The sequence below is a fragment of the Puma concolor genome, chromosome B3, assembly GCF_028749965.1.
Source record: "Puma concolor isolate L17-30 chromosome B3, mPumCon1.1.hap2, whole genome shotgun sequence".
Classification (NCBI taxonomy): domain Eukaryota; kingdom Metazoa; phylum Chordata; class Mammalia; order Carnivora; family Felidae; genus Puma; species Puma concolor.
The window spans coordinates 93988880-94016535 of record NC_141672.1 but is presented as its reverse complement, the minus strand read 5'-3'; the positions used below and the strand labels follow the sequence as shown (position 1 = coordinate 94016535).

Sequence of the window (27656 nt, the reverse complement as noted above, 5' to 3'; positions counted from 1 at the left end):
TTTATTTTTATTGATTTATTTTTTTCAATATATGAAATTTATTGTCAAATTGGTTTCCATACAACACCCAGTGCTCATCCCAAAAAGCTTTAATGTATATTTAATTATATTTTGAAAGACCAAATGCAACACAGGGATTGATTCATGTAGTGGGAGGAGTAGCAATCCATGATGCAGTTGAGGTTTTTTTCTTAAAATGTCTATGTAGCTACTATATTTTGAGAAATATATAGCTTGTGAAATTATATTATTCATCTAGTGCCTTCCTGAAGCCGTCATCTTTTGTAGGTAAAAAGGATTGTACACACTCTCAACGTATAACAGTTCTTTTTACTATGGCTGAGTTCCTCTTAGGTTTTCTAGTGTGACAGAGCAGATGAGGGAGAAGCTTCTTGAGCTCAGTGTTCCTTCAGGGACAGAACTCTCTAATAGCAAACCATCTCTTGGACCTTCCTGTCTTCTGTCTCTCCCGTTCATGGAAGTGTCATGTTCTGAGATCTCTGAATATAGGGCTAAGATCTGGGATTATCTCCTTGATTGTATAACACCGTTCTTCTTTTCAGTCTTCTTGAAATTTTCACCTTTAGGTGAAGTTGTGGACTTTGGTTTCTATGTCATGACTTTCACCTGGTCTACTTTCTAACTTTCCTTTAATGTTAGATTTAAAGGCTCCAGTTTAAACACTTTCTTTAGCTAAGAGGTCCCCACAGACCTATGTGTGTGTGGCCCAATCCTCATTTTTCTGTGCTTTAGAAACCTGTTCAATTCCATTTGCTTCCAAAGATAGATTCAGCTACTATTTCTTTATCACCACACTTGTCTTCGTCATTCTTAGGGGGTGTCTGCCTTTACCTGTCTGGAACTGAATGTTCTTACTCAATCTACTCATGGAAAACATAGAACCATGTTTTGTTCATTTCTTGGTATTTGAACTGCACAGGTTTCTGAGTGTAATTGGCTCCCTGAACTTGTTAACAGGAAACAACATGGTTTAGTTGATTGTTGCATATAGTCAAGTTATTGCTACAGTTGGCCATTTCTTTATATAGTTTTTTTCATACCCTTTCTTGAACTAACTTTTTGCCAGTTCTCAGTCTCTTACAAGAGTGATCGTAGCCTCCCCAGCACATAAGTAAATGTTGGTTGTCTCCCCACCCCTTCTCACACACACATTCACACTGTCATTAACGTTAGCCCATTCATCGTGTTTGCCATGGTATTTTGGCACTTTGGAGCCACGCTTTTCAAGCTGGCCTGGGAATTAGCAGCCAAGAGCCAAGAGGTTTGCACTGTTGAATAAACATGGAGTAGTTTCCAGAAGCTTCATTTTGCTCAAAAATTTGGTAGAAAAAAATTTAAAGCAAACATGACTACATTATGAAAGAGAATGCAAAATTCACATGAATTTTTGAGGTAAAACAGGAGACTTGAGAGTCTCTTTCCTCTCCTTAACGATACTGTCGCTATCCTTAATGAGGTGTCCCTTGTGCTGGTATCCTGAAAGCATTATTGGGCTTTACATTATCCTGTGGATCAGGCCCTAAATGCCTTCTGTCTGCTTCAAAGCCCTTATTACAACTTATTTTCTTCAGGCTTTTTCAGGTGACTTTAACCATTTACCTTAATATACTCCTGGCTGTCTCATGTTCTGCTATTTGTGTGGAATTCAGCCTATATAGGCTTTTTTGAGTGAGAAGTGATGCTTTCTTCTACCTAGGCTTGGGACTCCTGTGGCTTATTACTCCCAAACACATTTTTCTTTTTGAAGAAACTTGAGTATATTATATACGTGCTCTGCATTTTCTACATATCCCCATACAGCTACACACATGAGTGCATGCGTGTGCCCGCACCCACATACACGCACACACACATTTGTCCCATCTGGGTTTTTTGCATTTGTTTTTCAAGGTTTTGTTTTGTTTGTTTGTTTGTTTTTATACCTCACTTTGTGCAAGGCACTGCATAGGTACCTGTAGAAGTAAGAAAAAGAAGGAAATAAGACATGTAAAAGGTAGAAAGAAAAAGAGAAACTGTATAAAAGAAATTCAGAAGAGGGAGAGATTTGTTTTTGGCTACTCAGAGTAGAATGAGCTTTTGGCTGTTCAGAATAGAGTGAGTTTCCATTTATGTATCTGTATCCTTCCTGTCTTGGGATACAGAGTCCATGGTTCAAAGTGGTCTGCCTAAATATGAATACATACACTTATACTGACAGTGTAAAATGCAAATAGAAGTGTAATATATTTTCTTTGGCTTGGATAAAATCTAATTTTAGAATATCAGTGTCTTGTGATTATAGAACAGAAGGGACTTTAGAAATCATTGAATTTAACCTTTATTAGCATAATTACAACAGAAAAAAACAGATGGAGAAGTTGATGACTCACCCAAGATCATACAAGTTTGTTCTAACTTCCTCCCAGTCCTGTGCACTTAACCTTGTAAAAGAGGTGATGCTGCTGTGTGATTTTATATTTGACTTAAAATCCAATTGTGTATCATATTTGTTTAACGTTTAACAACGGATCATGAAATGACTTCTTGAATACTTTCTATTTAGGAAGATATTTGTTGTCATTTGAAAGACCAAGTGAACCAATTGGAAAGGAATCAAGAAGCGACCAAATTAGAAAAGACTGAGATCATTAACAGATTGACAAGAAGTCTAGAGGAGAGTCAGAAGCAGTGTGCCAACTTTTTGCACTCAGGTGGGTGCCCTGGGTGGGCTCTTGTCTCCACAGTAGGCTAGCATAATATGCAAAGAGAATGTAGTAGGATCCATGAATTCTAAAAATCGAGAAAGGCAGAAAAGACCACCAGTGACAGTTTTCAAGTGTTGCTATTATATGTGTTTAATGTGCAAAGTAACAAATAAAAATAACCAATAATCCTACCACACAGAGATAACTGTTGTTAATGTTTGAATATATTTCCTTCAAGTGAAATTGAGCTCACACACATAGGTAATTCCCTACTTCTGCACATAGCGCATTTTTGAAAACATACCAAAGCTGAATGTGCAAAAATTGAACAAGATCTATGTTAGAAGGTAGATTCTATCCATGAAAAGTAAAAATGACTATGAAGTCCCATTATATTTTGCTTTTTAAGCTCAGTCTGAGCATGTATTTCTATCGTTTTGTAAAACTCCATGGATTTTTTTCCTCTCTCATTTATCTGGCCAGTTGAAGCTAGTGAGTTATATTCTTGTCATGCTTAAAATTACTCATTTGGTTTTCATGGTGTTAAGTTTGGGACATACTTCTTATTGTTAGGTTCAGCAGTAGTTTTGTGTTTTTTTCTTATTAATTTTTGTAGAATATTAGAGTAAAAGGCAATAGAATAATCACATGTTTATGCAAACACTACCATACAGACAAACTGCCCTGTTTGCTGGTGAGTAGCTCCCACTGTGAAAATAGCTCAGTGGTTATTCATTACCTGATATGCAAAAGTCACACTTTGGCACGCAAAGCCAATTCAGACTGTTAGTACAATGTGTATAAGAGTAGCTTATTCAAAAGTTGGAAGTACTAAAGTCAAAGACTCTTAAAATATGTGTGTGGGTATGTTTTGGTGGGGGCAAAATTTGGCTCGTACTCTGGGTCCCTCCTCCCTCTTCAGTTTTGTATCCTTTTTGTTTCACGTGGCATTGTTTAGTGAGCCTTTTTCCTTGCCATTAAAGGCTTTGAAATATGATTTTCTTTAGTTGCATAATATGCCATCATTACTTTGCCTAACCATTTCCCAGATGCTCATTTTCTTTTGAGGAAGCCCAGTAACATCCCTTTCAAATGGGAGCCTCCCCTAGTACATTTAAAACATTAGGTTACCAAAGTTTCTGAAACACAGCCCTAAGATGCTTTTTTCACATGTGGAGGTGGGGGTGGTGGAAATAAAAGCATTTCGAAAGAAGCTAAAGGCAGCAAGATGTAGTTTTCTTATTAGAGGGTAGCAACGGGTTCCAAAGAATTTTTGTTTTGGCTTTCTGCGAGTTGGAACATTATGCTCCTATTAAAGGGCTTGTGGAGTGTTAAGGTCTGTAGACGTGGCTCATTTGATTCATAGCAAGGTCACAGTAGTCCAGGTCTTCAACCTCCCAAGGACATATGAGGAGCCACACTAAATGTGTGGACATGTCTCGGAGATGTCTGGACCTATGCCTTCTCGGTCCCACTGACTATACCTCTGTCCTCCTAGAAAGGCAATAACAAGGTAACAAAGCAGGACTCCACCTTCTGTAGCCTCAGCGGATTCAAGTTCTTCTGTACATCGTAGGTTCTTCATCCCTTTACCTTTGGTGCATTCTCTGATTTCCCCCCCCAGGCTCAGTACAGGAGGTGGCTCAGCTACGGTTCCAGCTGCAGCAAGCACAAAAAGCACATGCTATGAGTGAAAACATGAACAAGGCTTTGCAAGTGAGTGTTGCCACTTGGAAGAGACTCTGTGGGTAACTGAATTAGGCAGTGATTACGTCACTTTTCTGGACCTTGGATTTCTCTAAAGGAGCTGGTTGGAGCTGGTTGGACCGTCTCCAGGCCAATGAGAGTTGTTCACGGTCTCACCCACACAGTGAGGTAGTCGAGCCCAGGTCTGTCTTGACTGCGGAGCCAGGGCCTGGCACCCTCCTGTCCGTCTGCCTGTCACCTCCTTCACACAGCATGTCCTTTCACTTACTGGTGGTCGCAGAGATAAGTGTATCCGCAGGTGTGGGAAACCCGCAGTGTAGCTGCAGTTCCCTCACATCCTCCCCCAGCGCGACTTACATTTTCCACTGGAGGAAGAGTTCCAGTATTACCTCTGCTGGAAAGACGTATTTTGCCTTTTCCCACCGGCAGAGTCAAGTACAACACGTTCTTGGCAGACCAGGCCGCTCTGAGCTCTAGAAAGCCAAAAAGTGCTGCCGTCAGTTTCTCAGCTCAAGGGACAGACACTTTTTGTGGAGGACCTAATGTAAGCACAGGAGGCGTGAGAGAAACCACTTAGATTTGCTCTCTCATTCATTTACACATCTGTTCAGTCCGTGTACTTGAGAACCTGATAATGTGCTGGCCTTTCTAAAGTTGCAGACATCTATGTTTTCATTGTACACCTGTGTTCTTAGCAGCATTTATTTTAAAGTTATTTGTAATGTAAATAAGGTATGTGAAGAAGTATTTCTGGTTTCTGTTGATCGTTAAGATGAATTTTGAAGCACAGAGGGATGACTGATTCCTTCATATTGGAAAATAATTTTCAATAATTTTGTGTTTTAGGAAGAATTAACAGAACTAAAAGATGAAATTGCACTCTACGAATCTGCTGCAAAATTAGGAATACTTCCAAGTGACTCAGAAGGAGAATTAAATATAGAACTCACTGAATCATATGTGGATTTGGGTATTAAAAAAGTCAACTGGAAAAAATCCAAAGTGAAGAGGTATTAAGAAAATAGTTTACCATATGAGGCGCCTGGCTGGCTGAGTTGGTTAAGCGTCCAGCTCTTGATTTTGGCTCAGGTCATGATGTCATGGTTGGTAGGATCGAGCCCCATGGCGGGCTTTGTGCTGACAGAGTGGGGCCTGCTTGGGATGCTCTCTCTCCCTCTCTCTTTGCCTCTCTCTCTCTCTCTCTCTCTCTCTCTCTCTCAAAATAAATAAATAAACATTAAAAAAGCAGTTTACATAGAAGAACCTGCGTTAATAATACTGACGATACGAGTAAATAAGTGGCACAAGGCATGAAATGGTGAGCTAACTAGGGGTTCTTGAATGTGGGACAGTATGCTTCAGTCGTTTCTAATGAAGTGTAAATGTCTGAAGTCAAAATGAACAGAAACTTCAACTATTGATCTTGTACTGTCTTCAGTACCAGTAGGCACATCAGTTTCAATAAGGTGGAAATGATTAAAGTTAAAACACACAGAGTAAATTCTACAACTGAGGTTATGTATCTGCTCTGTTATTAAGGCAAGGACATATTATTTTTATTCATACCGCGTGTTGAAGGCAGGTACATGGCATTTATCAATGGCATATGAGAAAATTAAGCATTAATTTTCCCTAGGAACGTTACTGAGACCTTAATCTTAAAATAGGGATGCTGTCTTTTATACTTCCACTTAACACAGAGGTATAATACTTCAATACTTGGCAAGGAGTGTCTTATCATCCCTTCCAGGAACCCATGTGGGGAGGGAGTGGATGGTAAAAGAGGAACACATTTTGGTACCTTTAAACGCTTCACAAATGAATGGAGGACAGGATGTACTTTCTGGAGGCGCTTGCGGTTTGGGAAGCGCTATGCAAGGCTCTGGGAGTAGAGCATGAAAGACGAGGATGAAACCCTCCCTGACTCCAGGGAGTTTACGTTTTGCCTGGATGAGGAGAGGGAGACATACTTGTGGGCCACTACGTGCTGTGTGCTAAATGTTATCCTTGATGTACAGAGAGGCATTTATCCAGTCACTCCTTCTCCTGGGTGTGGGAAACGGATGAAACGTGGGTATTTGGAAGAGATTGTATTTAGGCTAAGGAAAGCCTTCCTCAAATGCATCCAGATGCCACACCATCACTGTCCAGTTTATAATTTCAGACTAAGTTTCGTGAGAGTGTTTACGACCTGTTGTGTTTCAGGTATCCTGCAACTAAATACAGGTGTACGTATCTCCTGAAGGGTTTGCTCTACAATAGGTTTTAGAAGTTAAGTATGTTCATAGTATGATCTTTTCGAAACAAGATGACATTTAGAAAATTGAAATCTAAAGTGATCAGGAAGTAAGGTGAAACAAGATGTTGGTTTAGTTTAATAAGGCTTCATTTGTTTGGCGGTCAGTCTTTAGGGACTCTCACCTTGACAGATTACAGCTACGATCCAGAAGGAAGCTAAGAAGCAAAGAGCAGAACTAGAATATGTGGTGTGTTTAGCAGGAACCACCTTCAGGCTCTCATCACAGGGCCTTACTGACTTAGATTTGTTTGGACCCCAGGAGTTATCTGAGTTCCTGGCTGCCGAGTAGCTGGGGAAGGGGATTGGGAGAGGTACTACCAGTGTTTCACTCAGATAGCTCAACCTCAGCAAGGAGAGGGCGACAGCAACTATAGCTGCGATCTGCCGCAAAATGTCTGCAATCACGATCTTGAGTTATTGAAGAAAAAGGATGTGTGTGTTATATTTTTTAGACAGATTTACATACAATTTTGAAGTTAAAATGTGGTCATCTGGAAATTTACTGCTGTGAATGCCTCATTTCCTGTTAATGCCAGATTAATTCTGAATGGCTAGTGGAAAGGGCATGGTCTTGAGATGCAGATTTTGTTTTGATTTGTAATTTTGCCATTCAGCACTAGCTTTGTGATCTTGGGCAGGTTCCTTGGCTTTTCTGAGCCTGTTTTCTTATCAGGTTTTTTCTATTAAGTAGATTATAGATATCTCTTGGGGGTTAAAGTGAGGATTAAGATAAATAATGAATATAAAGGACCTCATATAAAATGTTCTTGCACTTAGTAGGCATTTAGTCATTGATAACTATTGCTATTATTATTTAATAGATGATTGGTTAAAATATACCGTTGATCCAGTTTTCATATTAATTCTCTTTTAACTCAACATATATCATGTAAAAAGTTTTGATTCTCATCTCAGCCTTGGGGAAACATCAGATCTGTATTTTCATTTCAGGGTTGGGAAAACCAACCAAAGCCGAACTCTTTTGCCCAAGAGGACACGCTATATTAGCAGCAGAACCATACTTGAGCCCCAAACCATACTGTCCTGTAAATCTGTCCTATTTACATGACAAACCTTTTTGCTTTTGACTTCCTTCTTCTTTCTGTCTTGCATTTCAGAGGATTAATGATTTAGTTCATGTCAAAAAAGATTTTTCTCTGGTTGTAACTTGTACAATAAATAGCCTGGGAATTTGGAAAATAATACATATATATGTTATATAAAAATAATGTATACTTTTTCAAGTAGTCTTAATTCATCATGATGTTTAATGTGTTCTGCTTCTGCCCTTTGTATTTAATTCATACTCCTAACCAAAACCCTACAGTAATTTAAAGCACATGCCTATAGATAACCAACCTGAGACCTCACATCACTATCATAGTCATGTCACTGTCACAGTAAAAGGGTTGCCACTCCTCAGATAAGAATCTGAGAATCCTCTCAGAGTGAGAGGAGGTATAGGAGAGAAGAGATTTGTACTTTTTCTCTGCTGTATTGTGATTCTTAGAACGAGAGGAAGCCACAGTTTTCCCAGTGTCGAGAATTTTAGTCCTGTGTTGACTTGAGCTGCTTTCAAATCACTGACCCAAATATTAGCGGCTCCAAGCTTTTATTCTCAGCTACCACCTCCCTCAAGCTACTGCCTAGTAAATTTTAAGGGTTTAGCCTCAGTGTTCTATTTCACATTCATGGAACTTGAGTAGCTAAATCTGCATGCAGCTTGCAGACAGCTTCCCTCTCCCTTATTATAGTTGGCTGCGAAGCTCAAATAATAAACATTTAACAAGTGGAATGCCTTTTCCCTTTGGTCTTCTCAGCAGGCTTCATAAGGGACTACAGTTTATTTGGACTTAGGGGAACCAACTTCCACAGAACTCAGCAGGACTGGTCACCACTGCTGATTTTTTTCCCTTTTGGGAAAGAAGAGAAAATTATTTTAGCAAGCGCTTTTCTCTGCTCTCTGACTTGGCTCCCTCTAGGAGTACATGATGTGCTATTTCAGTGGTCAACATTCAGTAAGAAAAGAAATTAGGGATGCCTAATTTGTTAACTGAGTCAAAATAAGCGTTCTGCTAAAAGCGCACATCTTATATAGCTTAGAAAAATGCATTGTAACTTATTTTATATTTCTTATGTTATTATATTTCTATTTTATTTTACATCTCTATTTCCATAGGAGTGGTTTAAATAGATGAGATCTATACAGACATGTTTACATTATATAACATATACAAAAGTTGTGTGTATTGATAAATATGTAGTGTATTGCAAGGAACTCCTTTTATAACGCCTAAAAAAGCCTAATATTTTGTTCATTCTTTGTCTCTCTGTATAAGTGTGTGTGTGTGTGTGTGTGTATACATACAACGTATATGCATTCTAACCTTTCGTTTGGAATCACCAGAAACCAAAAAACAGCAAAAAATTAAACTCAGATACTGTTATTTATTTTTTTTAGAACTACCTTTAGTGTTTTAGAACAGTTTTAGAGAACCAGGAAAATTAGTACAGATTTTCTCTATACTCCATACTCATTTTCTTCTGTTAACATCTTATACCATCATGGTACCTTCGTTACAATTAATGAACTAATAGTGATACATTATTAGAAACTAATGTCCATACTTTATTTGGATGTCCTCAGTTTTTACCTCATGTCCTTTTTCTGTTCCAGGACTGCATCCAGGATGCCAGGTTAGGAGTCATGTTTCCTTAGGTTCCTCTTAACTTTCCTTGTTTTTGATGACCTTGACAGTTTTGAGAAATACTGGTCAGGTCTTTTATAGGAATCCCCTCTTGGAATTTGATGTTTGTTTTATGATCGGTTTTCTCGGGGGTTTTGTGGAGGAAGACCACAGAGATGAGGTTCCATTTTCATCACATCATACTGAGGGCACATACTATCAACTGCTTATTTTTTTTTAAAAAGAAACTTTCTCCTTTATTATGGAAAAAATGGAAAATACAGATTAAGAAAACAGAAGAAAATTAAAAGCAACACAATCTTACTTCACCTCCCATGACGAAAACAACTTGTGACATTTTGGTGTATAACTTCCACATTATCTGTGTTGTATATTTCTAAAAGATAAAATAATATTGAATGTATTTTATAATGTATCTTTTAGCATATTCTGAAATCTTTAGATGATAATGTAAATATTTACTAATGGATATGTGGATGAATGAACTATGTTTTAGTAATACACTTTAATTTTTTCATTATAAGTAATGCAATATTATTATTATCACAAGCTTGTTTGTAGTCAAGTCTTTATTGACATCTTTACTTCCTTAAGATTTGGGTGTATATCCTTGCTAAGAGGTGTGCACATATTTGAGGTTTTTGATATATAATGCCAAGCAGTCTGTAGTTTGCTTATTACCCATGTCATGTGGCAGTTCCTATTTCTGAGTATCCTAGCTAGTGCTGAGAGTTACCACTTGTACTGTTTAAAATTTTTATGTAATTAGACCCATCATTCTCTCTACCTGTCTGATTTCTTGATGGTATTTCTCTAGTAGTTTTTATAATTTTGTTTTACTTTTTAAACCTTTTATAATTGAGAAAGTGCATGAAACATAAGTGTATAGCTTAACGAATGATTTTAAAGCGAATGCCCATGGAGCCACCACCCAGAAATAAACATTGTTAGCAACTGTTCATATGCCTCTTCCCAGTCATAATCTTGAAGTTAACTACTATCTTAACTGCTAGAGCAATTGTTTTCTGGGTTTATTGTTACCTTGTAAGACCTAATTATTCATACCTAAACACTATAGATTCAGATTGCCTTTGTACAGAGGGAACTCGTACATTAGATGTTATTTTTTTCTTCTATAATTGTATTAAGATATATTTAAAGTACCATAAAATTTACCCATTTAAAGTATGCAGTTCACTGGTGTTTCATATATTCAGAGTTGTGCAACTGTTACCACAACCTAATTTAGAACATTTCAGTATCCCCAGAAAGAAACCCTGTAGGTATTATTAGTCATTCCCCATTATTCCTTCTTGTCCTCACTGCTCAGGCAATCACTAACCTACTTTCTATTTATGGATTTGCCTATTCTGTACATTTCACATAAATGGAATCATGTAGTATGTGAATGTATAATGGAGTCATGTAGTATGTGGTGTTTTGTAACTGGCTTCTTTTACTTAGCAGATGCTTTCACGGTTCATCCACATTGCAGCATATATCAATACTTCATTCCATTTTCTAGCCAAAAAATATTCCATTGTGTGAATATAGATCATATTTTACTCATTCATTCATTAGCTAATGGACATTTATTTGAGTTGTCTCTACTTTTTAGCTATTATGAATAATTCTGCTAGGAACATTTGTGGACAAATTTGTGTGGGTATAGGTGTTCATTTCTCTTAGAGGTACAGTTGACCCTTGATCAATGCAGGACTTAGGGGCTCTGACCTGCTGTGCAGTTGAGAATCTGCATATGACTTTTGACTTTCCAAAAACTTAACAGCTAATACCCTATTGTTGACTGGAAACCCTAGCAGTAACATAAACCATTGGTTAACTCATATTTTGTACGTTATGTGTATTATATACTGTATTCTTACATTAAAGTAAGCTATAGAAAAGAAAATGCTAAGGTAATCATAAGGAAGAGGAAATACATTTACAGTTTTGTACTGTATCAAAAAAAAAAAAAAATCCACATGTGAGTGGTCCCGTGCTTTCAAACCTATATTATTCAAGGGTCAACTGTATACCTGGGAGTGGAATTGCTGAGTGATGTGATAAATCTATGGTTAGCATTTCAAAAAATGGTCATACTGTTTTCCAAAGTGGCTGCACCATTTTACATTCCCTCTAGCAATGTATGAGGGTTCTAATTTCTTTATATCCCTGCCCACGCTTGCTGTTTGGCTTGGATTTGTTAATGATGTAGTTTTTATTTGATGGCTAACTATGTTGAACGTCTTTTACTATGTTTGTTGGCCATTTGTATATCTTCTTTGGGAAGGTCTCTTCACATCTTTTGCCCATTTTAAAATTGGGTTTCCTTTTATTGCTTTTGAGAGTTCTTTATATATTCTAAATACAAGTCTCTTGTCAGATGTATTATTTGCAAGTATTTTTTCCTGTGGGTTGTCTTTTCACATTCTTGATCGCATCCTTTGAAGCAAAAAAAGTCTTTAATTTTATGAAGTCCAAGTTACCTATTTTTTCTTTGGTTGCTTGTGCTTTTGATTATTTAAGAAGCTATTCTCTAATCCAGGGTCCTCAAGATTTATACCTATGTTTTCTTCTAAGAGTTTTATCTCTTACATTAGGTCTTAGGTTCATTTTGAATTAATTTTTGCTGTATGATATGTAGAACTTCATTCATTTGCATCTGGGTATCCATTTGTCCCAGTACCAAAATTGTTTTGACATCCTTGTCAAAAATCAGTTGACTGTAAATGTGAGGGTTTATATCTGTGCTTTCAGTTCTGTTCTACTGATCTGTATGTCTGTCCTTATGCCAGTGCCATACCGTCTTGATGTAGCTTTGTAGTAAATTTTGAAATTGGGAAGTATGAATCTTTCAGCTTTGTCTTTTTAAAGATTGGTTGGGCTATTCTGGGTCTCTTGCATTTCCATAGAAATTTTAGGATCAGTTTGTCATTTTCTACAAAGAAACCAGGTGGGATTTTGATTGGGGTTGCATGCAGTCTGTAGATCAATTTAGGGGAATATTGCAATCTTAATCAATGTTGGGTTCTGATTCCTGAACATAGGATGTCTTCCCCCCCCCCCTTTATTATAGGTCTTCTTTAATTTCTTTCAGTGTACTACTCGTGTTTTGTATTTTTGTGGTTTTCAGTGTACTAGTCATATAGTACTTCTGTTAAATTTACTCCTAGGTGTTTTATTCTTTTGGCTATACTTTTGTTGGATTATTTTCTTAATTTTATTTTCAGGTGGTTAATTACTAGTGTACAGAGGTACAGTTGATTTTATATATTGATCTTGTATCCTGACCCATAGCTGAACTTGTTAATTTAGTTCAACTAGTTTTTTAGTGGGTTCCTTAGGATTTTTTGTATATAGGGTCATGTCACCTGAAAATGGAGATCATCGTATGTCTTTCTTTCCAATCTGAATGCCTTTTATTTTTTTCTTGACTAATTGCTCCAGCTAGAATCTCTAGTACAATGTTGAATAGAAATGGTAAGAGCAGATATTCTTGTTTTGCTCCTCATCTTATGGGGAAGCATTCAGTCATTCTCCATTTAGCATAAATGCTAGCTGTGTGTTTTTTAAAGATAAAGGTGTTCTTTAGACTTTTATTCACTTAACATTTTGTTGAGACTCAAGGTGTAGCATGTAGCTGTATCTCATTCATATATATACATATACATATATATGTATATATATATATGTGTGTGTGTGTATCTTTGATTTGTATGAATATTCCAGTTTATTTTTCAATCTACTGACCATAGATATTTTTTAATGTTACTTCCTAGTACAATGTACATACATTTTTGTTGGATATATATACTTAGAAGTGAAATTGCTTGTAGTATATGTGTTTCAACCTTAATAGGTAATACCAAACTTTTCCAAAGGAATTGTGCCAATTTACATCCCCACCAGAAGTATATGAAAGTCTTAATTGCTCTGTCTCTTTGCTAACACTTGATATTTTCAGGTTTTTACTTTTAGCCATTTAATGTGTAATGATAGTTTATTGTGATTTTAATTTGCATTATCCTAGATTATTATTGAGATTGAACTCCATTGAAAAACCTATCTCTATTGTGTTTATTGGTGTGTGTGTGTGTGTGTGTGTGTGTGTGTGTGTGTGCATGTGCCTGTGTGTGTGTGTATGTGTAGGACTTGCTGATGTCCCTCCTTAGTTTTTAAATGACTGTGTGTGTGCATGTGTTCTGTTGATGTGTTGGATTTTTTCCTTTTTTAAATATCTTTTTGTATATAAATTCTTTGATGGTTATGTGTATTGTACGTATTGTCTCACTTTTTTTTTAAATCAGTTTAAAAAAAATTTTTTTTAATGTTTTATTTATTCTTGAGAGAGAGAGAGAGAGAGAGACAGAGCATGAGCGAGGGGCAGGCAGAGTGAGACAGGGACACAGAATCTGAAGCCGACTCCAGGCTCTGAGCTGTCAGCATAGAACCCGATGTGGGGCTCGAACTCACGAGCCGAGCCGTGAGATCATGACCTGAGCCAAAATCAGGCTCTGAACCCACTGAGCCACCCAGGCACCCCTCGTCTCACTTTTAACCTCTAAATTTGTCTTTTAATGAATGGAAGTTTTTTAACTAGTCAAATTTATCAATCTTTGTGGTTAGTGCTTTTTATGCTCTCTTTAAGAAACCTTCCCTGTTATCCTATGCTGCCTTCTAAAAGATTTAATGCTTTGTCTTATACTTTAACCATCTCTCTGGAATTGCTTCTTGTTAGGGTTTTTCTGCTTACTCTTTCTTGTTTACACCTTCAAATTAATTTTATAATTAAGCTTGTTTTATTCCAGAAAAAAAAATCCTGACAATATTTTTATTAGGATCACGTTGAACATATACATTAGCCTAGGGAGAGTTGATATTTTTATGATGCTGAATTCTTTTATCCAAGAATATAGCACGTCTTTTCCTTTCCTTAAATCTATTTTAGTCTCTCAAGATTGGTTTGAGACTAGCTTGTTGGTTTTTTTTTTTTTTTATCTTTAGGTTTTTGCACAATTCTTGTAAAATTGATGCTTAGGTATTTTATTTTTGCAATAGTAAATAGGGTGTTCTTTTTCCATTATTCTTGAGCACTGTTTTATATATATGACTTCTACATTTTGTGTTATAACCTGTTTTCTAACTCTCTGTTTGTAGTGGTTTTTCCATTATATTTTAGGCTTTCTGAGATATAATTATATCATCTGTTAATGGAGATAATTGTACCTCATTTTTTCCACTTATGCTCCAAATTGCTTTCTCTTTCTGGGTATGTTAGAGTTCCTCTATCTTATTTAGATGTTGATAGTTTAAATGCCGTTTTCAATGTGACTGTACCATTTTGCATCACCAGAAGCAATGTCTGAGGTTTCAGTTGTTCTACATTGTTAAAACTTGGTGTTGTTAATCTTTTTTAATTTGAATATTTCTAGGGTGTGTAGTGATACCTTACTGTGGGTTTAATTTTTATTTACCTATTAACCAGTGATCTAAGCATCTTTTGCTGTGCTCTTCTTTCCCTTTCTTCTTCCTCTTTTCTTCCTGATGTGGTTAATTGCCATTTGTATATATTGTTTGGTCTTCAGAAATTTCAGGATATAAGCCCTTTGTCTGATATGTATGATGTGAACATTTTCTTCCAATCTCTCGTTTACATTATCATGTTCTTAATGATATCTTTTGAGGAGCAAAAGTTTAAATTTTTATGAATTTAGGTTTATCAATGATCTCTTTTATAGTTCATCGTTTTGGGTCCTAATGTAACTGTCACACAGATTTTCTTTTAGTATTTTAAAAGTTTGATAGTTTTACCTCTTACGTTTATATCTATGGTATAAATAAATCATTATGGATTAGTTTGTTAGTATGACGTCCATTTTATTCATACCAATATCCAATTGATATAATACCATTTGTCAAAAAACTTTTCATTGAGTTGCCTTGATATCTTTGTTGATAATCAATTGGTCATTTGTGGCCCATTTCTGTACTCTCCATTCTGTTCCCCTGCTCTTTTTTGCTGTTCATATTCTTGATACTGTAGCTTTACCATAAGTCTTGAAATGTGTTGGACAAGTCCTTCAGCTTTGTTTATTTTCAAAATTGTTTTGGCTATTCTAAGTTCTTTCATTTCAAAATAAATTTAATGACTAGTTTGTCAGTTTCCACAATAAAGTCGGATGGAGTTTTGATTGGGATTGTGTCACATCTATAGATCAATTTTGGGAGAATTGACATCTTAAGAAATTACTATTTGTCAATTATAGCTAAATAAAGCTGAAGGAAAAAAAATTGTCTCCCAGTTTCAGAACATGCATGTTATACCTCTCTGTATTCTTCAGTTTCTCTCAGTAATATTTTGTAGTTTTTATACAGAGATTTCTCTTTGGTAGATAACATTTCTCTTTAGATTGACTTTAGATTGAATTTAGAATTGAAGTTAGATTGAATTCCCTAATTTCCTTTAGCATTTCTTCTAGAGTATGTCTGTTGGCAACAAATTCTTAGTTTTCTTATATGAAAATGTCCTTTTTTTGGCTGATTATAGAATTCTGAATCAACTGTTCTTTTATTTCAGCACTTTAAATATATGTTCTTTCCCTGTTTCTGGCCTTGGTGATTTCTGAAGAGAAATCTATTATTATTTAAATCCTTATTCTTGTGTGTAATGGTGTAGTTTTTCTTTTGTTGTTTTCAAGATATTTTTCCCCTTTACATTTCAGCACTTTATGATGTGCCTAAGTGTTTTGTTTTGTTTTGTTTTGTTTTTTAGTTTATTTCATTTGGGGTTCACTGAGCCTGTTGAAAATGTAAATTTATTATGCCTTTAGTAAATTTGTGAAATGTTGACCATTATTACTTTAAATACCTTTTCTGCTCATGTCTCTTTCTTCTCTCCTTATAGGTTTACAATTACACAACTTAATTTTTTTTATCTTTCTCATAGTTCCTCGCACTTAACTTTTTTCCATCTTTTTTTCTGTTTTCAGATTGGATAATTTCTGTTGAGCTATTTTCAAGTTCACTCATTCTCTGTTTTATGAAGCCTGTATAGGGAAGGCTTTTTATTTCATTTTTTTTTAACTTTCAGATACTGTGTTTTTCAATGATAAAATTTCTATTTGGTCCCTTTATAGTTTTTACTTCTGTGTTAAGAATTCCTAGTTTTTCATTCACTTTAAATATGTTTTCTTTTACTTCATTGGACACAGACATAATAGTTGCTTTAAACTTTGAAAACTCTTTGTGATAGCTCCAGCATTAACATCTATAGATTTTTTTTTCTTGCAAGTTAGTCCATTTTCTTGGTTAATACAAGATATTAATACAACTTATGGTTTTTCTTCATTTTTCTGTTTGAGATTCATTGAGCTTGTAGGTTTTAATGGGGTTTTAGTTTTCATTGAATAGGAAAATTTTGGTCATTAAAAAAATTTTTTTTATTATGCCCCCTTCCTCTCTCCTTTTCTGGGACTTCAGATACAGTTGGGTTAGATACAACTTAACATGCTCAGTATATTTCTGTTTTAGTCTTCTTTCTCCCTATTTAGTTTTGTAGAGTTTTATTGCTGTGTTTATGTCTGCTGATCTTTTCTGCAGTATTAACTAAGCTGTTAATCTCATGCAGTATATTTTTCATTTCAGATGTAGTTTTTGGTCTAAAGTTCAGTTTAGGTCATTTTTGTATCTTCTGTTTCTCTCATTGTACTCATGTGTTTTCTCTTACCTTCTTGGACCTGCACAATATATTTAATTAATTTTACCACTGGCACCATTGCTGGCACCATTGTCAGTTTCTATTGATTTTTATTCCTGGTTGTAGTTGATACTTCCCTTTTATTTTATTTTATTTAAAAAAAAAATTTTTTTTTTTTTAATGTTTATTTATTTTTGAGACAGAGACAGAGCATGAACGGGGGGTGGTCAGAGAGAGGGAGACACAGAATCTGAAATAGGCTCCAGGCTCTGAGCTGTCAGCACAGAGCCCGACTCGGGGCTTGAACTCACGGACTGCGAGATCATGACCTGAGCCGAAGTCGGCCGCTTAACCGACTGAGCCACCCAGGCGCCCCACTTTCTTCCGTTTTATATTTTCTTTGCTTATTTGCAGGCCTGGTAAGTTTTGATTAGATGCTGGACATTTTGAATTTTATATTTTAGATGTTAGATTTTGTTGTATTTTTAAAAAATATTGCTCTTTTTTGTGACACACTTAAGCTTCCTGGGATTCTTTCAAGGTCATTTATTTATTTATTTATTTACTTACTTACTGGGTGGTCTTAGGAAAATATTTCTTTTTTTTCTAATTTAAATTTTCAGTTAGTTAACATATAGTACAATATTGGTTTGGTTTCAGGAGTAGAATTCAGGGATTCATCACTTACATACAACACCCAGTGCTCATCACAAGTGCCCTCCTTAATACCCATCACCCATCTAGCTCATCTCCCACCCACCTCCCTCCATCAACCCTGTTTGTTCTCTGTCGTTAAGAGTCTCTTGTGGTTTGTTTCCCTCTCTTTTCTTTTTCCCCCCATTTTCCCATATGTTCATCTGGCCCCATTACTGAGGCAATATTTGATATTCTATGAATTAGGAGATCTTTTCACTATAGTTCCTTGGAACCCACGGTATTTCCAGCCTTATTCTTTTCCTGCAATTCTTTCCCTGGACTTGCAGTAATTTTCTCACATGTATACACAGATCTCCAGTGCTCTCTTTCTGTGTAGCTTCCTTTCCCATAGTATTTCCCTCCTTAAATTCTAGCCATTTTGACCTTCCCAAACTGAACTCTGCAACTTGGTGAGATTGCTAAGCTGTCTTTGGCCTTTCTCTCCCCGTGCCGCAGGCTGGAAACTTCCCAGGGAGATAGCGGCAGCAATCATAGGGCTCACCTTGTTTGTTTTTCTTTTTTCAGGGATCATTATGGTGTGCTGCCTGCTGTCTAGTGATTGAAAGCCATCCCTTAACATATTTTATTTGGTTTTCCAGTTTTTTTACGGCAGGAAGATAAATCTGGCATTTTTAATCCATTACGGCAAGGAGCAGAAATTCTCCAGTTTTGAAATTTATTGAAACTAAAGTTGGGATTAAATTAGCATGGCTTTTATTTTTTTTATTTTCCCCCCTAATTGCTCAGATATCCATTCAGACTGGTGTTTTAGTAAAAGAGATACAGAAATTGTTAGTTAGGATGACTAGTATTTTACTTTTCACTTCCTCCTTTATTTTCATGTTGTTTCTCTTAGAGTCATAAAGGGCATGTGTGTACAGCACACAACTTACCAAAAACCAAAAAAGCATGCCATATTGAAGTTCACCTGGTTTAACTCCTTTCAGTGAGGCAGATGGTCTAAGCATAATAATGGCCTTCTTATGAATAAACTCACTTCTATATATGGGGACATAGCAAAGGTGACAAAGCTTATAGATGACAAAGCTTAAAACTGCTTTTGAAACACCAGTATATAGTTGTGTAAGTCACAAAACTCTTCACAACTGCAATCACTTTCAAGAAATAACCATGCTTGATTTGTTACTCGATTTCGTATTCAACATGATGATTTCTCCTTTAGCATTGTACAGCAAGAAGACCCAAATGAAGAGCTTCCCAGAGACGAGGTCGTCCTGAAGCTGAAAGCACAAGTGCAGCGTTTGCTGGGGAGCAACTCAGTGAAGCGTCATCTGGTGTCTCAGTTACAAACTGAGCTCAGAGACTGTCATAAGAAAATTGAAGATCTCCAACAAGTGGACAAAGATGAAAAAAGCATCAAGGTTGAGGTTTGTGGAGTTAAAAAGCCATTTTTAAAAGACTTTAATGAAGAAAATGCTTACAGTCTTCACATTTAAATCAAGCCTTTGTCTTTCAAGGTCTCATTTGATTTTATTTAGAAGTAAAGTGTAAAGAAGGGAATGCCACATAAAGAAATATATTTTCTAGTTCCTTTTGCAAAACACCTCATAAATGAGATGTTAGGCAAAATTCCTTTACCACAAATCCAAGGAAGCAGTCTACGTAACAAAGTATGTGCATTTCCTCAAGATTGGCTTGTATCAGCAGTGTTCTAAAGCCTTAAATTCTCCACAGCTAAATAAATCCCTTAGCATTTTGTTTATGACATTTCTCTTGCCCATGTTCCTATAATAAGAGTCTTTCTATATAAGGAAATTAATTATATAGTGGTGGCGTTGTAAGTGAGAAAGGCACAGAAACAGGTTATGTCAGAATCATTGAATCTACTTTTATTTATATTTTTTATTATTTAAAAAAAAATTTTTAGTGTTTTATTTATTTTTGAGAGAGAGAAAGAGTGGGAGCGGGGGAAAGGGAGAGAGAGAGACAGAATCGGAAGCAGGCTCAAAGCTGTCGTCACAGAGCCCGATGCAGGGCCCAAACCCAAGAACCGTGAGATCATGACCTGAGCCAAAGTCCGTCATCCAAGTGGCTGAGCCACCCAGATACCCCTGAATCTACTTTTATATGCTTCATTTGGCTTCCTTACTTCATAGATGAGGAAGATGAAACTGGAGGAATGTGACTTCATAGATGAGGAAAATGAAGCTGGGGGAATGTGTGACATTTCTGAGGTTAGAGTCCATCTTTAGGCAAATTGAAACTAAAACACTTGACTAATAATAGTCAAGATTATTTCCCCAAGATCTTGCTATCACAGAAATTCTTACTCTTGCCCTCATTTAACAGCTTCCTTTTCTATTCTTCCATATTTCCAAATCCCAACCATCTATGCTCTCAATAGAAAAACAAAAAACAAAAACAAAAAACCTAGTAATGAAAGGGAAGGGGGAAAATGAATGTAGGTGGTGTATTCCTTTTCCTTCTGGAAGGAAATAATATTTTACTTCCTACTTTAGTACTGTTTTAGCTCCTGATTCTTTAAACTAGGAGTTGTGTTCACTAAAATAGTCCTATTAAGGTATGTAAGATGTTATATGGTACTAATTATTATGGAATTTTGATTGTATATATTTACCAAAAAATAATAATGTGTTTTCACTGTTTAAATCCTGCCCAGTTGGGCAATATTCCTTCTTCCGAGTAACTGTATTTGATGAGCATAACGCTGATTTCAGTGTTAACAACCAAATGAGAAAGAACCCCCAACCTCCAGCACATTGAACATCTTTATGTCAAGCTGTCTTGTTTACCCGTTTTTTTAAAAGGATGAGAATAAATGCGCATGTTTCAATTTGTGTTAGATTAGAATCGATTGGTTCAAGTATTTTGGTGAGAGTAGCCTAGGATTTAGGAACGTGGTTTTGAGTCTTGAACTTTAGCTCAGGTATCCACGGTTCTTGCTCTGTTCTGTACTGAAATTACTGATGGCATTTGCCATAGAGCTACACTTCCACATATGTGGCAGTTGATGGTGGCCATGCCTTATGTTTAACAAAATTTAATCTATACCTTTGCCTCTATAGATCAAAGGGAACGATCTCATTGTTGAATACTCTTTTTATCCAGCTATTCTTGCCATAGTGATTTCTCAGCCGTCCATGTTTGGTTTTTCTTAAAAGTGTGGCTTACCAGCCTGTGCTGCTTGTCTGTCCTGCTTGCACTTACTATATTCGAATTTCTTGAGACTCTTGTCTGGATGATTCTCTGCATGTTTGCTCAATAAATATTTGTTGAATCAATATACCTATTAATCCTTTTCTAGATGGAGGAAAGGGAGAGGAAGTAGTAATTTAACCAACAAGTGTTTTCATTTTTTTATTTTTTTAAATTAAAAAAAATTTTTTTTTTTTTTGCATTTATTTTTGATAGAGGCAGAGCACAAGTGGGGAAGGGGCAGAGAGAGAAGGAGACACACAATCCGAAGCAGGCTCCAGGCTCCGAGCTGTCAGCCCAGAGCCCGACGCGGGGCTCGAACTCACAAACAGTGAGATCATGACCTGAGCCAAAGTCGGACGCTTAACTGACTGAGCCACCCAGGCACCCCATCCAACAAGTGTTTTTATATAAACACTCAAGTTCACAGTCATCTGATTAGCCCATGGACACCTTCAAACTTTGTCTTTGCCTCTTACTTACTTCTCACATCTTTTCTAATGATCTTTCTAGTTAGTGTATAACATCAGAAAACAAGGTTGAGAGGTATATGGAGGAAGAGCAAATCATTCAGCTTAAGCTTTGGTTTTGTTTTGTTTTAAAGCTACTCTGTGCAAGGTCTTATGGGATTCAGTGGAAAGAAACAATGGCCATTCCTTGAAGGAATTTAGGATCTACAACAGCACTATCCAATAGAAATTTGATGGAACCATATATATAATTTAAAATGTCCCAAGTATCCCATTAAAGTAAAAGTAATGGTGAAATTAATTTTAATAACATATTTTATTTAACCCAATAAATATCTTCTCAATATGTAATCAATGTAAAATTATTAATGAGATGGCTTGCATTTATAATAATAATAATTATTATTATTATTATTTTAAATTTACATCAAAGTTAGCATATAGTGCAATAATGATTTCAGGAGTAGAATCCACTGATTCGTCCCCTACATACAACACCCAGTGCTCATCCTAACAAGTGTCCTCCTTAATGTCCCTTACTTATTTAGCCCATCCCCAACCCACAACCCCTCCAGCAACCTTCAGTTTGTTCCCTATATTTAAGAGTCTCTTATGTTTTGTCCTCCTCCCTGTTTTTATCTTATTTTTGCTTCCCTTCCCTCATGTTAATCTGTTTTGTATCTTAAATTCCACATCTGAGTGAAGTCATATGATGTTTGTCTTTCTCTGACTGACTCACTTTACTTAGTATAATACACTCTAGTTCCATCCACATTGTTGCAAATGGCAAGATTTCATTCTTTTTGATTGCCTAGTAATATTCCTATACCACATCTTCTTTATCCATTCATTTATCAATAGACATTTGGGCTCTTTCCAAACTTTGGCTATTGTCAGTAGTGCTGCTACAAACATTGGGGTGCATGTGCCCCTTTGAAACAGCACACCTGTATCCTTTGGATAAATTCTTAGTAGTGCAATTGCTGGGTGGTAGGGTAGTTCTATTTTTAATTTTTTGAGGAACCTCCATGCTGTTTTACAGAGTGGCTGCACCAGTTTGCATTCCCACCAGCAGTGCAAAAGTGTTCCTCTTTCTCCACATCTTCGCCATCATTTGTCGTTGCCTGAGTTGTTAATGATAGCCATTTTGACAGGTGTGAGGTGTTATCACATTGTGGTTTTGATTCGCATTTCCCTGATGATGAGTGATGTTGAGCATTTTTCATGTGTCTGTTAGCCATTTGGATGTCTTCTTTGGAGAAGTGTCTGTTCATGTCTTTTGCCCATTTCTTCGCTGGATTATTTGTTTTTTGCATGTTAAGTTTGATAAATTCTTTATAGATTTTGGATACTAACCTTTTATGCGATATGTCATTTGCAAATATCTTCTCCCATTCTGTTGGTTGCCTTTTAGTTTTGCTGACTGTTTCCTTTGCCATACAGAAGCTTTTTATCTTGATGAGGTTCCAATAGCTCATTTTTGCTTTTGTTTCCCTTGCCTCTGGAGGCATGTTTAGTAAGAAGTTGCTGAGGCCGAGGTCAAAGAGGTTTTTGCTTGCTTTCTCCTTGAAGATTTTGATGGCTTCCTATCTTTTGTTTAGGTCTGTCATCCATTTTGAGTTTTTTGTTTTTTTTTTTTTAATTTTTTTTTTCAACGTTTATTTATTTTTGGGACAGAGAGAGAGACAGAGCATGAACGGGGGAGGGGCAGAGAGAGAGGGAGACACAGAATCGGAAACAGGCTCCAGGCTCTGAGCCATCAGCCCAGAGCCCGACGCGGGGCTCGAACTCACAGACCGCGAGATCGTGACCTGGCTGAAGTCGGACGCTTAACCGACTGCGCCACCCAGGCGCCCCGAGTTTATTTTTGTGTATAGTGTAAGAAAGTGGTCCCGGTTCATTCTTCTGCATGTCGCTGTCCAGTTTTCCCAGCACCATTTGCTGAAGAGACTGTCTTTATTCCATTGGATATTCTTTCTGCTTTGTCAAAAGATTAGTTGGCCATACATTTGTGAGTCCATTTCTCGGTTCTCTATTCGGTTCCATTGATCTATGTGTCTGTGTGTGTGCCAGTACCATACTGTCTTGATGACTACAACTTTGTAAAACATCTTGAAGTCCGGGACTGTGATGCCTTCTGCTTTAGTTTTCTTTTTCAGGATTCCTTTGGCTATTTGGAGTCTTTTCTGGTTCCATAAAAATTTTAGGATTGTTCGTTCTAGCTCTGTGAAGAATGCTGGTGTTATTTTGATAGGGATTACTTTAAATATGTAGATTGCTTTGGGTAGAATCGACATTTTAACAATGTTCTTCCAATCCATGAGCATGGAATGTTTTTTCCATTTTTTTGTGTCTTCTTCAATTTCTTTCATAAGCTTTCTATAATTTTCAGTGTATAGTTTCTTCACCTCTGTGGTTAGGTTTATTCCTAGGTATTTTATGGGTTTTGGTGCAATTGTACATGGGATCGATTCCTTGATTTCTCTTTCTGCTGCTTCATTATTGGTGTATAGAAATGCGAGATGGTTTGCCTTTTTTGTCTCTGTGCCAAGTCCTTGAAATCTGACATGTATTGTCCACTTATAACACGTTTCATTTTGGACAAGACACATTTCAAGTGCTCAATAGCCATGTGTGGTTAATGGCTACCATATGCAACAGTGCAGATCTATAAGGAGAGGGACATGCATAACTTTGTGTAATAAGGATGATATTGGTTGCAGAGTGTTTTGAGAAGGAATAATTAACCAGAGTTGGTTGTAGGGGAGATGATAAGGCAAACTTTAGTGAAGTCTTTAAGGAGGGAATATCTGATCTCTGTCCTGAAGGATAAATGCAGGAGGGAAGGTGGGAAGGAACATTTCAGCCTTGAGCAGAAGTATTTAAAGGTTGTAGCAAATAAGCTGGTGTAACTAGGGAACAGGGCATGTGAATAGAAGTCTATATTGTATAGGCTCAGTCTTTCTGGAATCTTTGAGGCCAAAAACACATAGATGTTACATCAATTTTTAGGATAATACCATAGCTAGCATTAAATCCTGAGGTTAATGAAATACTGTTGAATGTCTCTGCTTGCTATCAGCTTGTTAAGAGACAGAACATGTCCTTGGATATCTTTTTAAAGAGAACTGGGTCATTGAAATCCTCCCCTAAAGCCTTTCTAAATATTGAAAAGGCTAACAAAAATATTTACTATGTAATCTTACTTGACATGTTTCTTTTATGAACATTTTAAAGTATTGATATATTTATTGCTCTATAACATTGTAGTATCTTATGTTTGTTTGTATCCATCTTATATAGAACAATTAAAAATTATTTCAGAGTCTGTTGTTTTTGCTTTCGTGTCATTTGACTATTCATAGCAGTGCTGCTTTATGATATTTCCAGGATAATATGTGATGAAGATTAGGAATTTGTCTATATGTAGCACTGTGCACTGATTGAGAGTGTGTTGAATTCTATACTGTTCATTCTAGTTGAACAACTGGACCATTAATGTAGAATGTGGTAAAGTCCTTAGGAAAATTAGTCTTGCAGTCAGGGCCCACATCTACATTGATTTTTTTGGTAACCATAATGAATAAAACAGAGGCCTTTCTGTATCTGTTACTCAAAAGAAATCATTACCTAACCACAAGTTGTGGTTAGAGCCATTCTTTGATTTCAAGGGACCCAAGGCAATTTTGAGTAGCCAACTCAGAAGTTTTCTACCTGGAATCTTTTTAGTCATAGAAATTAGGAAGATAATGTGAGAGTTGATGTATTACATGCCTTGTTTTCTTGAAGGTAATCTCTTTAGTATTCCAACTTCAGAAGTTTTGTTATGACACCTATGTGGTCCTTTTCTTTTTAAAATTGTCCATAAGGATTTTGTGCTGACAGGTACAAGTACCTAGTCCCTGAGTGCCTGAAGTGTGATGGTATGTCAAAGCTGAGTGTAATAGCTAGGCATGAAAATTGTTTTTCCACGTATCAGTATGATGTTACTTTCATTCATTTTATTTCATAGTAATAAAAACTTACCAGTGGGAAAGAATGGACAAATTAATATCACAAACTTTAAAAAGTGGAGGCCAAGTTAAAACAAAATGAAAATCACTCTAATGAGTCCATAGAATCCCTTAAAATCTCATTAGTATCCCCAAATCTGGAGAGAAGCTAACAGAGTAGGTATTTGTAGTTCTCTTCTGACTGGAGTAGAAGCAGTGGCTTCTGGGAAATTATGGCAAGTGAAAAGGGGAAAGTCAACAATAGTCTCCCTGTAAAGGAAGTGAAGGCTATGAATTCAAAGACTGAGCCAGAGCCTTGGTGTTCTGTCGCCTCACATGTGAATGAAATACAAATACCTCCCCAATGAGGAGAATGAATCTTGGTTTAGGATATTTTTTAAACATTGTGGAAGAGAGCTCAGACTTCAGGTAAACACATAAACCAACAAGTCAAATAAAGTAGATATTTAAAAAAAAATCTTTGTGGCCCCATCAATGAACAAAGAATTCATAAAGATTAGATAAGGAAGATACTTAGATGGTAAGAGGAAAATGCAAAGTTGTATAAATAGATCTGGGAGGATGAAAAACAAATGAACAGTGAAGGTATGTAAGAGGTTCTGCTATGAGAGCAATGCAAGAAATGCAAATGAAAGCAACTATTGGCTACCCTTTCCCCATCAAATACAATAATTATTTCAAGACATTCCCTGCCATTGGAGGTAAAGAGAGTTGGACACATTCTCTCAGACTACCTGACAATGTACATTTGCATGACCTTGTGGGAAACAATTTGCCAATAACTGTCATGAGTCTTAAAAATTGTACCTGTTGAATAAAATATAGATCTATGAGGTAATAGAGATTATATAATAGAGATTATATATAAACAAATAAATGCAGAAATAGAATAGATGCTAAACTTGGTGTAAGATAAAAAATAGAATATTTGCATTGCATAGTCTCAAAGTATCTCCTCATAAGATACTTATTCTAAATTACAAGTATGAAATTGTAGCTTTACAGTGATAGTGCCTGCAGATGCTACCTTCATTTATTGATCATCACCAGTGATGAACCACGTTGATCTCCTGTGTCTCCTGAAGAGTGCACATAGCATTTCTGTGGCATTCATGTAAAAAATGGATGACCTGAATTTAATAATGAAGTGACATCAGAGAAGCCCAAATTGAAGGCCATCATACAAAATAACTAGTTGATACTCTTAAAAAGTGTCATAGATTTGAGAGACAAAGCCTGAAGAACTGTCCTTGGATTGAAGGAGACTCATGAGCCATGACAACTCAATGCAATGTGGAATTGTCGATGAGATCCTGAACTACAAAAAGGACATTAGAGGGAAATTGGAAGATTTTGTATAGGGTCTGTAGATTAGGTAACAGTGCTACATCCTAGTTAACTTCCTGGTTTTGATAATTGTATGGTGGTTATATTTGGGGATGATGATAAAAGTTACATGGAAGTTATTTGTGATGTTTTCACAGTTTCTTTGTAAGTATGAAATTATTTTCAAAACCAGCAGTTAGAATTTCTTAAAAACCTGAAAAACTTTTTCTTTTTAACATTTAGAGTAAAACAGATACCACGGAAAAACCAACTGATCAATTATGGCCTGGGTCTTCTACTTCTGATACGATTGTGAAAGATGACATTCTGCGGCTTAAAAATGAAATTCATGTTTTACGACACCAAAATCAGGTGATGAAAAAGTTTCCTATATGTTGTGAGAATTCTTATGACCTCATTATATTCAAAGGATATAACCGACTTTTCAAAAAAAAGTTGCAGAGGCAACATGAGTTAGTAGACAGGTTTATTAGTGGGTGAATAAGGATTCCAGTTATTTCCCTTTATTGGCCATAAGGTCATCATTTTCTCAAAAGGTAGGTTAGTGGAACTCCAGGCTCCTGGGTCTATAGGAGCATGGCTGCTGGAGGTATTCTTCTCTGGACCAAAAAAGTTAAACCTTGTTTATATGGTTAAGATTATTGAATCCTCAGACTTACTTTAAGAGATCGCTTAGGGAATACTTCTCTGGCTAAGTGTTTCTATTTCATGTAGTTCAAAATGAATACAAAATTCTTAACTCTTAACTCCTGTCATAAAGCTACTTGTCAAATAAGTGAATCTTACAAGCCATAAGGAGTCTTTGTAGAATTATGAAAACGATACATCAGTGTTA

The 27656-nt window shown here is 36.3% G+C and overlaps 1 protein-coding gene across 11 annotated transcripts in view; it reads left to right on the top strand.

The window, feature by feature from the left end:
- CEP152 (centrosomal protein 152) overlaps positions 1 to 27656 on the top strand; it is a 92107-nt gene that overhangs the window by 26050 nt on the left and 38401 nt on the right. For all 11 annotated transcript variants that reach the window (XM_086710634.1, XM_025919636.2, XM_025919635.2 and 8 more), the window contains 5 exons: positions 2564 to 2711; positions 4330 to 4421; positions 5259 to 5422; positions 18998 to 19202; positions 27044 to 27172. In XM_086710634.1, coding sequence (XP_086566760.1) covers positions 2564 to 2711; positions 4330 to 4421; positions 5259 to 5422; positions 18998 to 19202; positions 27044 to 27172 — 738 coding nt within the window. The remainder of the gene's footprint in view (positions 1 to 2563; positions 2712 to 4329; positions 4422 to 5258; positions 5423 to 18997; positions 19203 to 27043; positions 27173 to 27656) is intronic.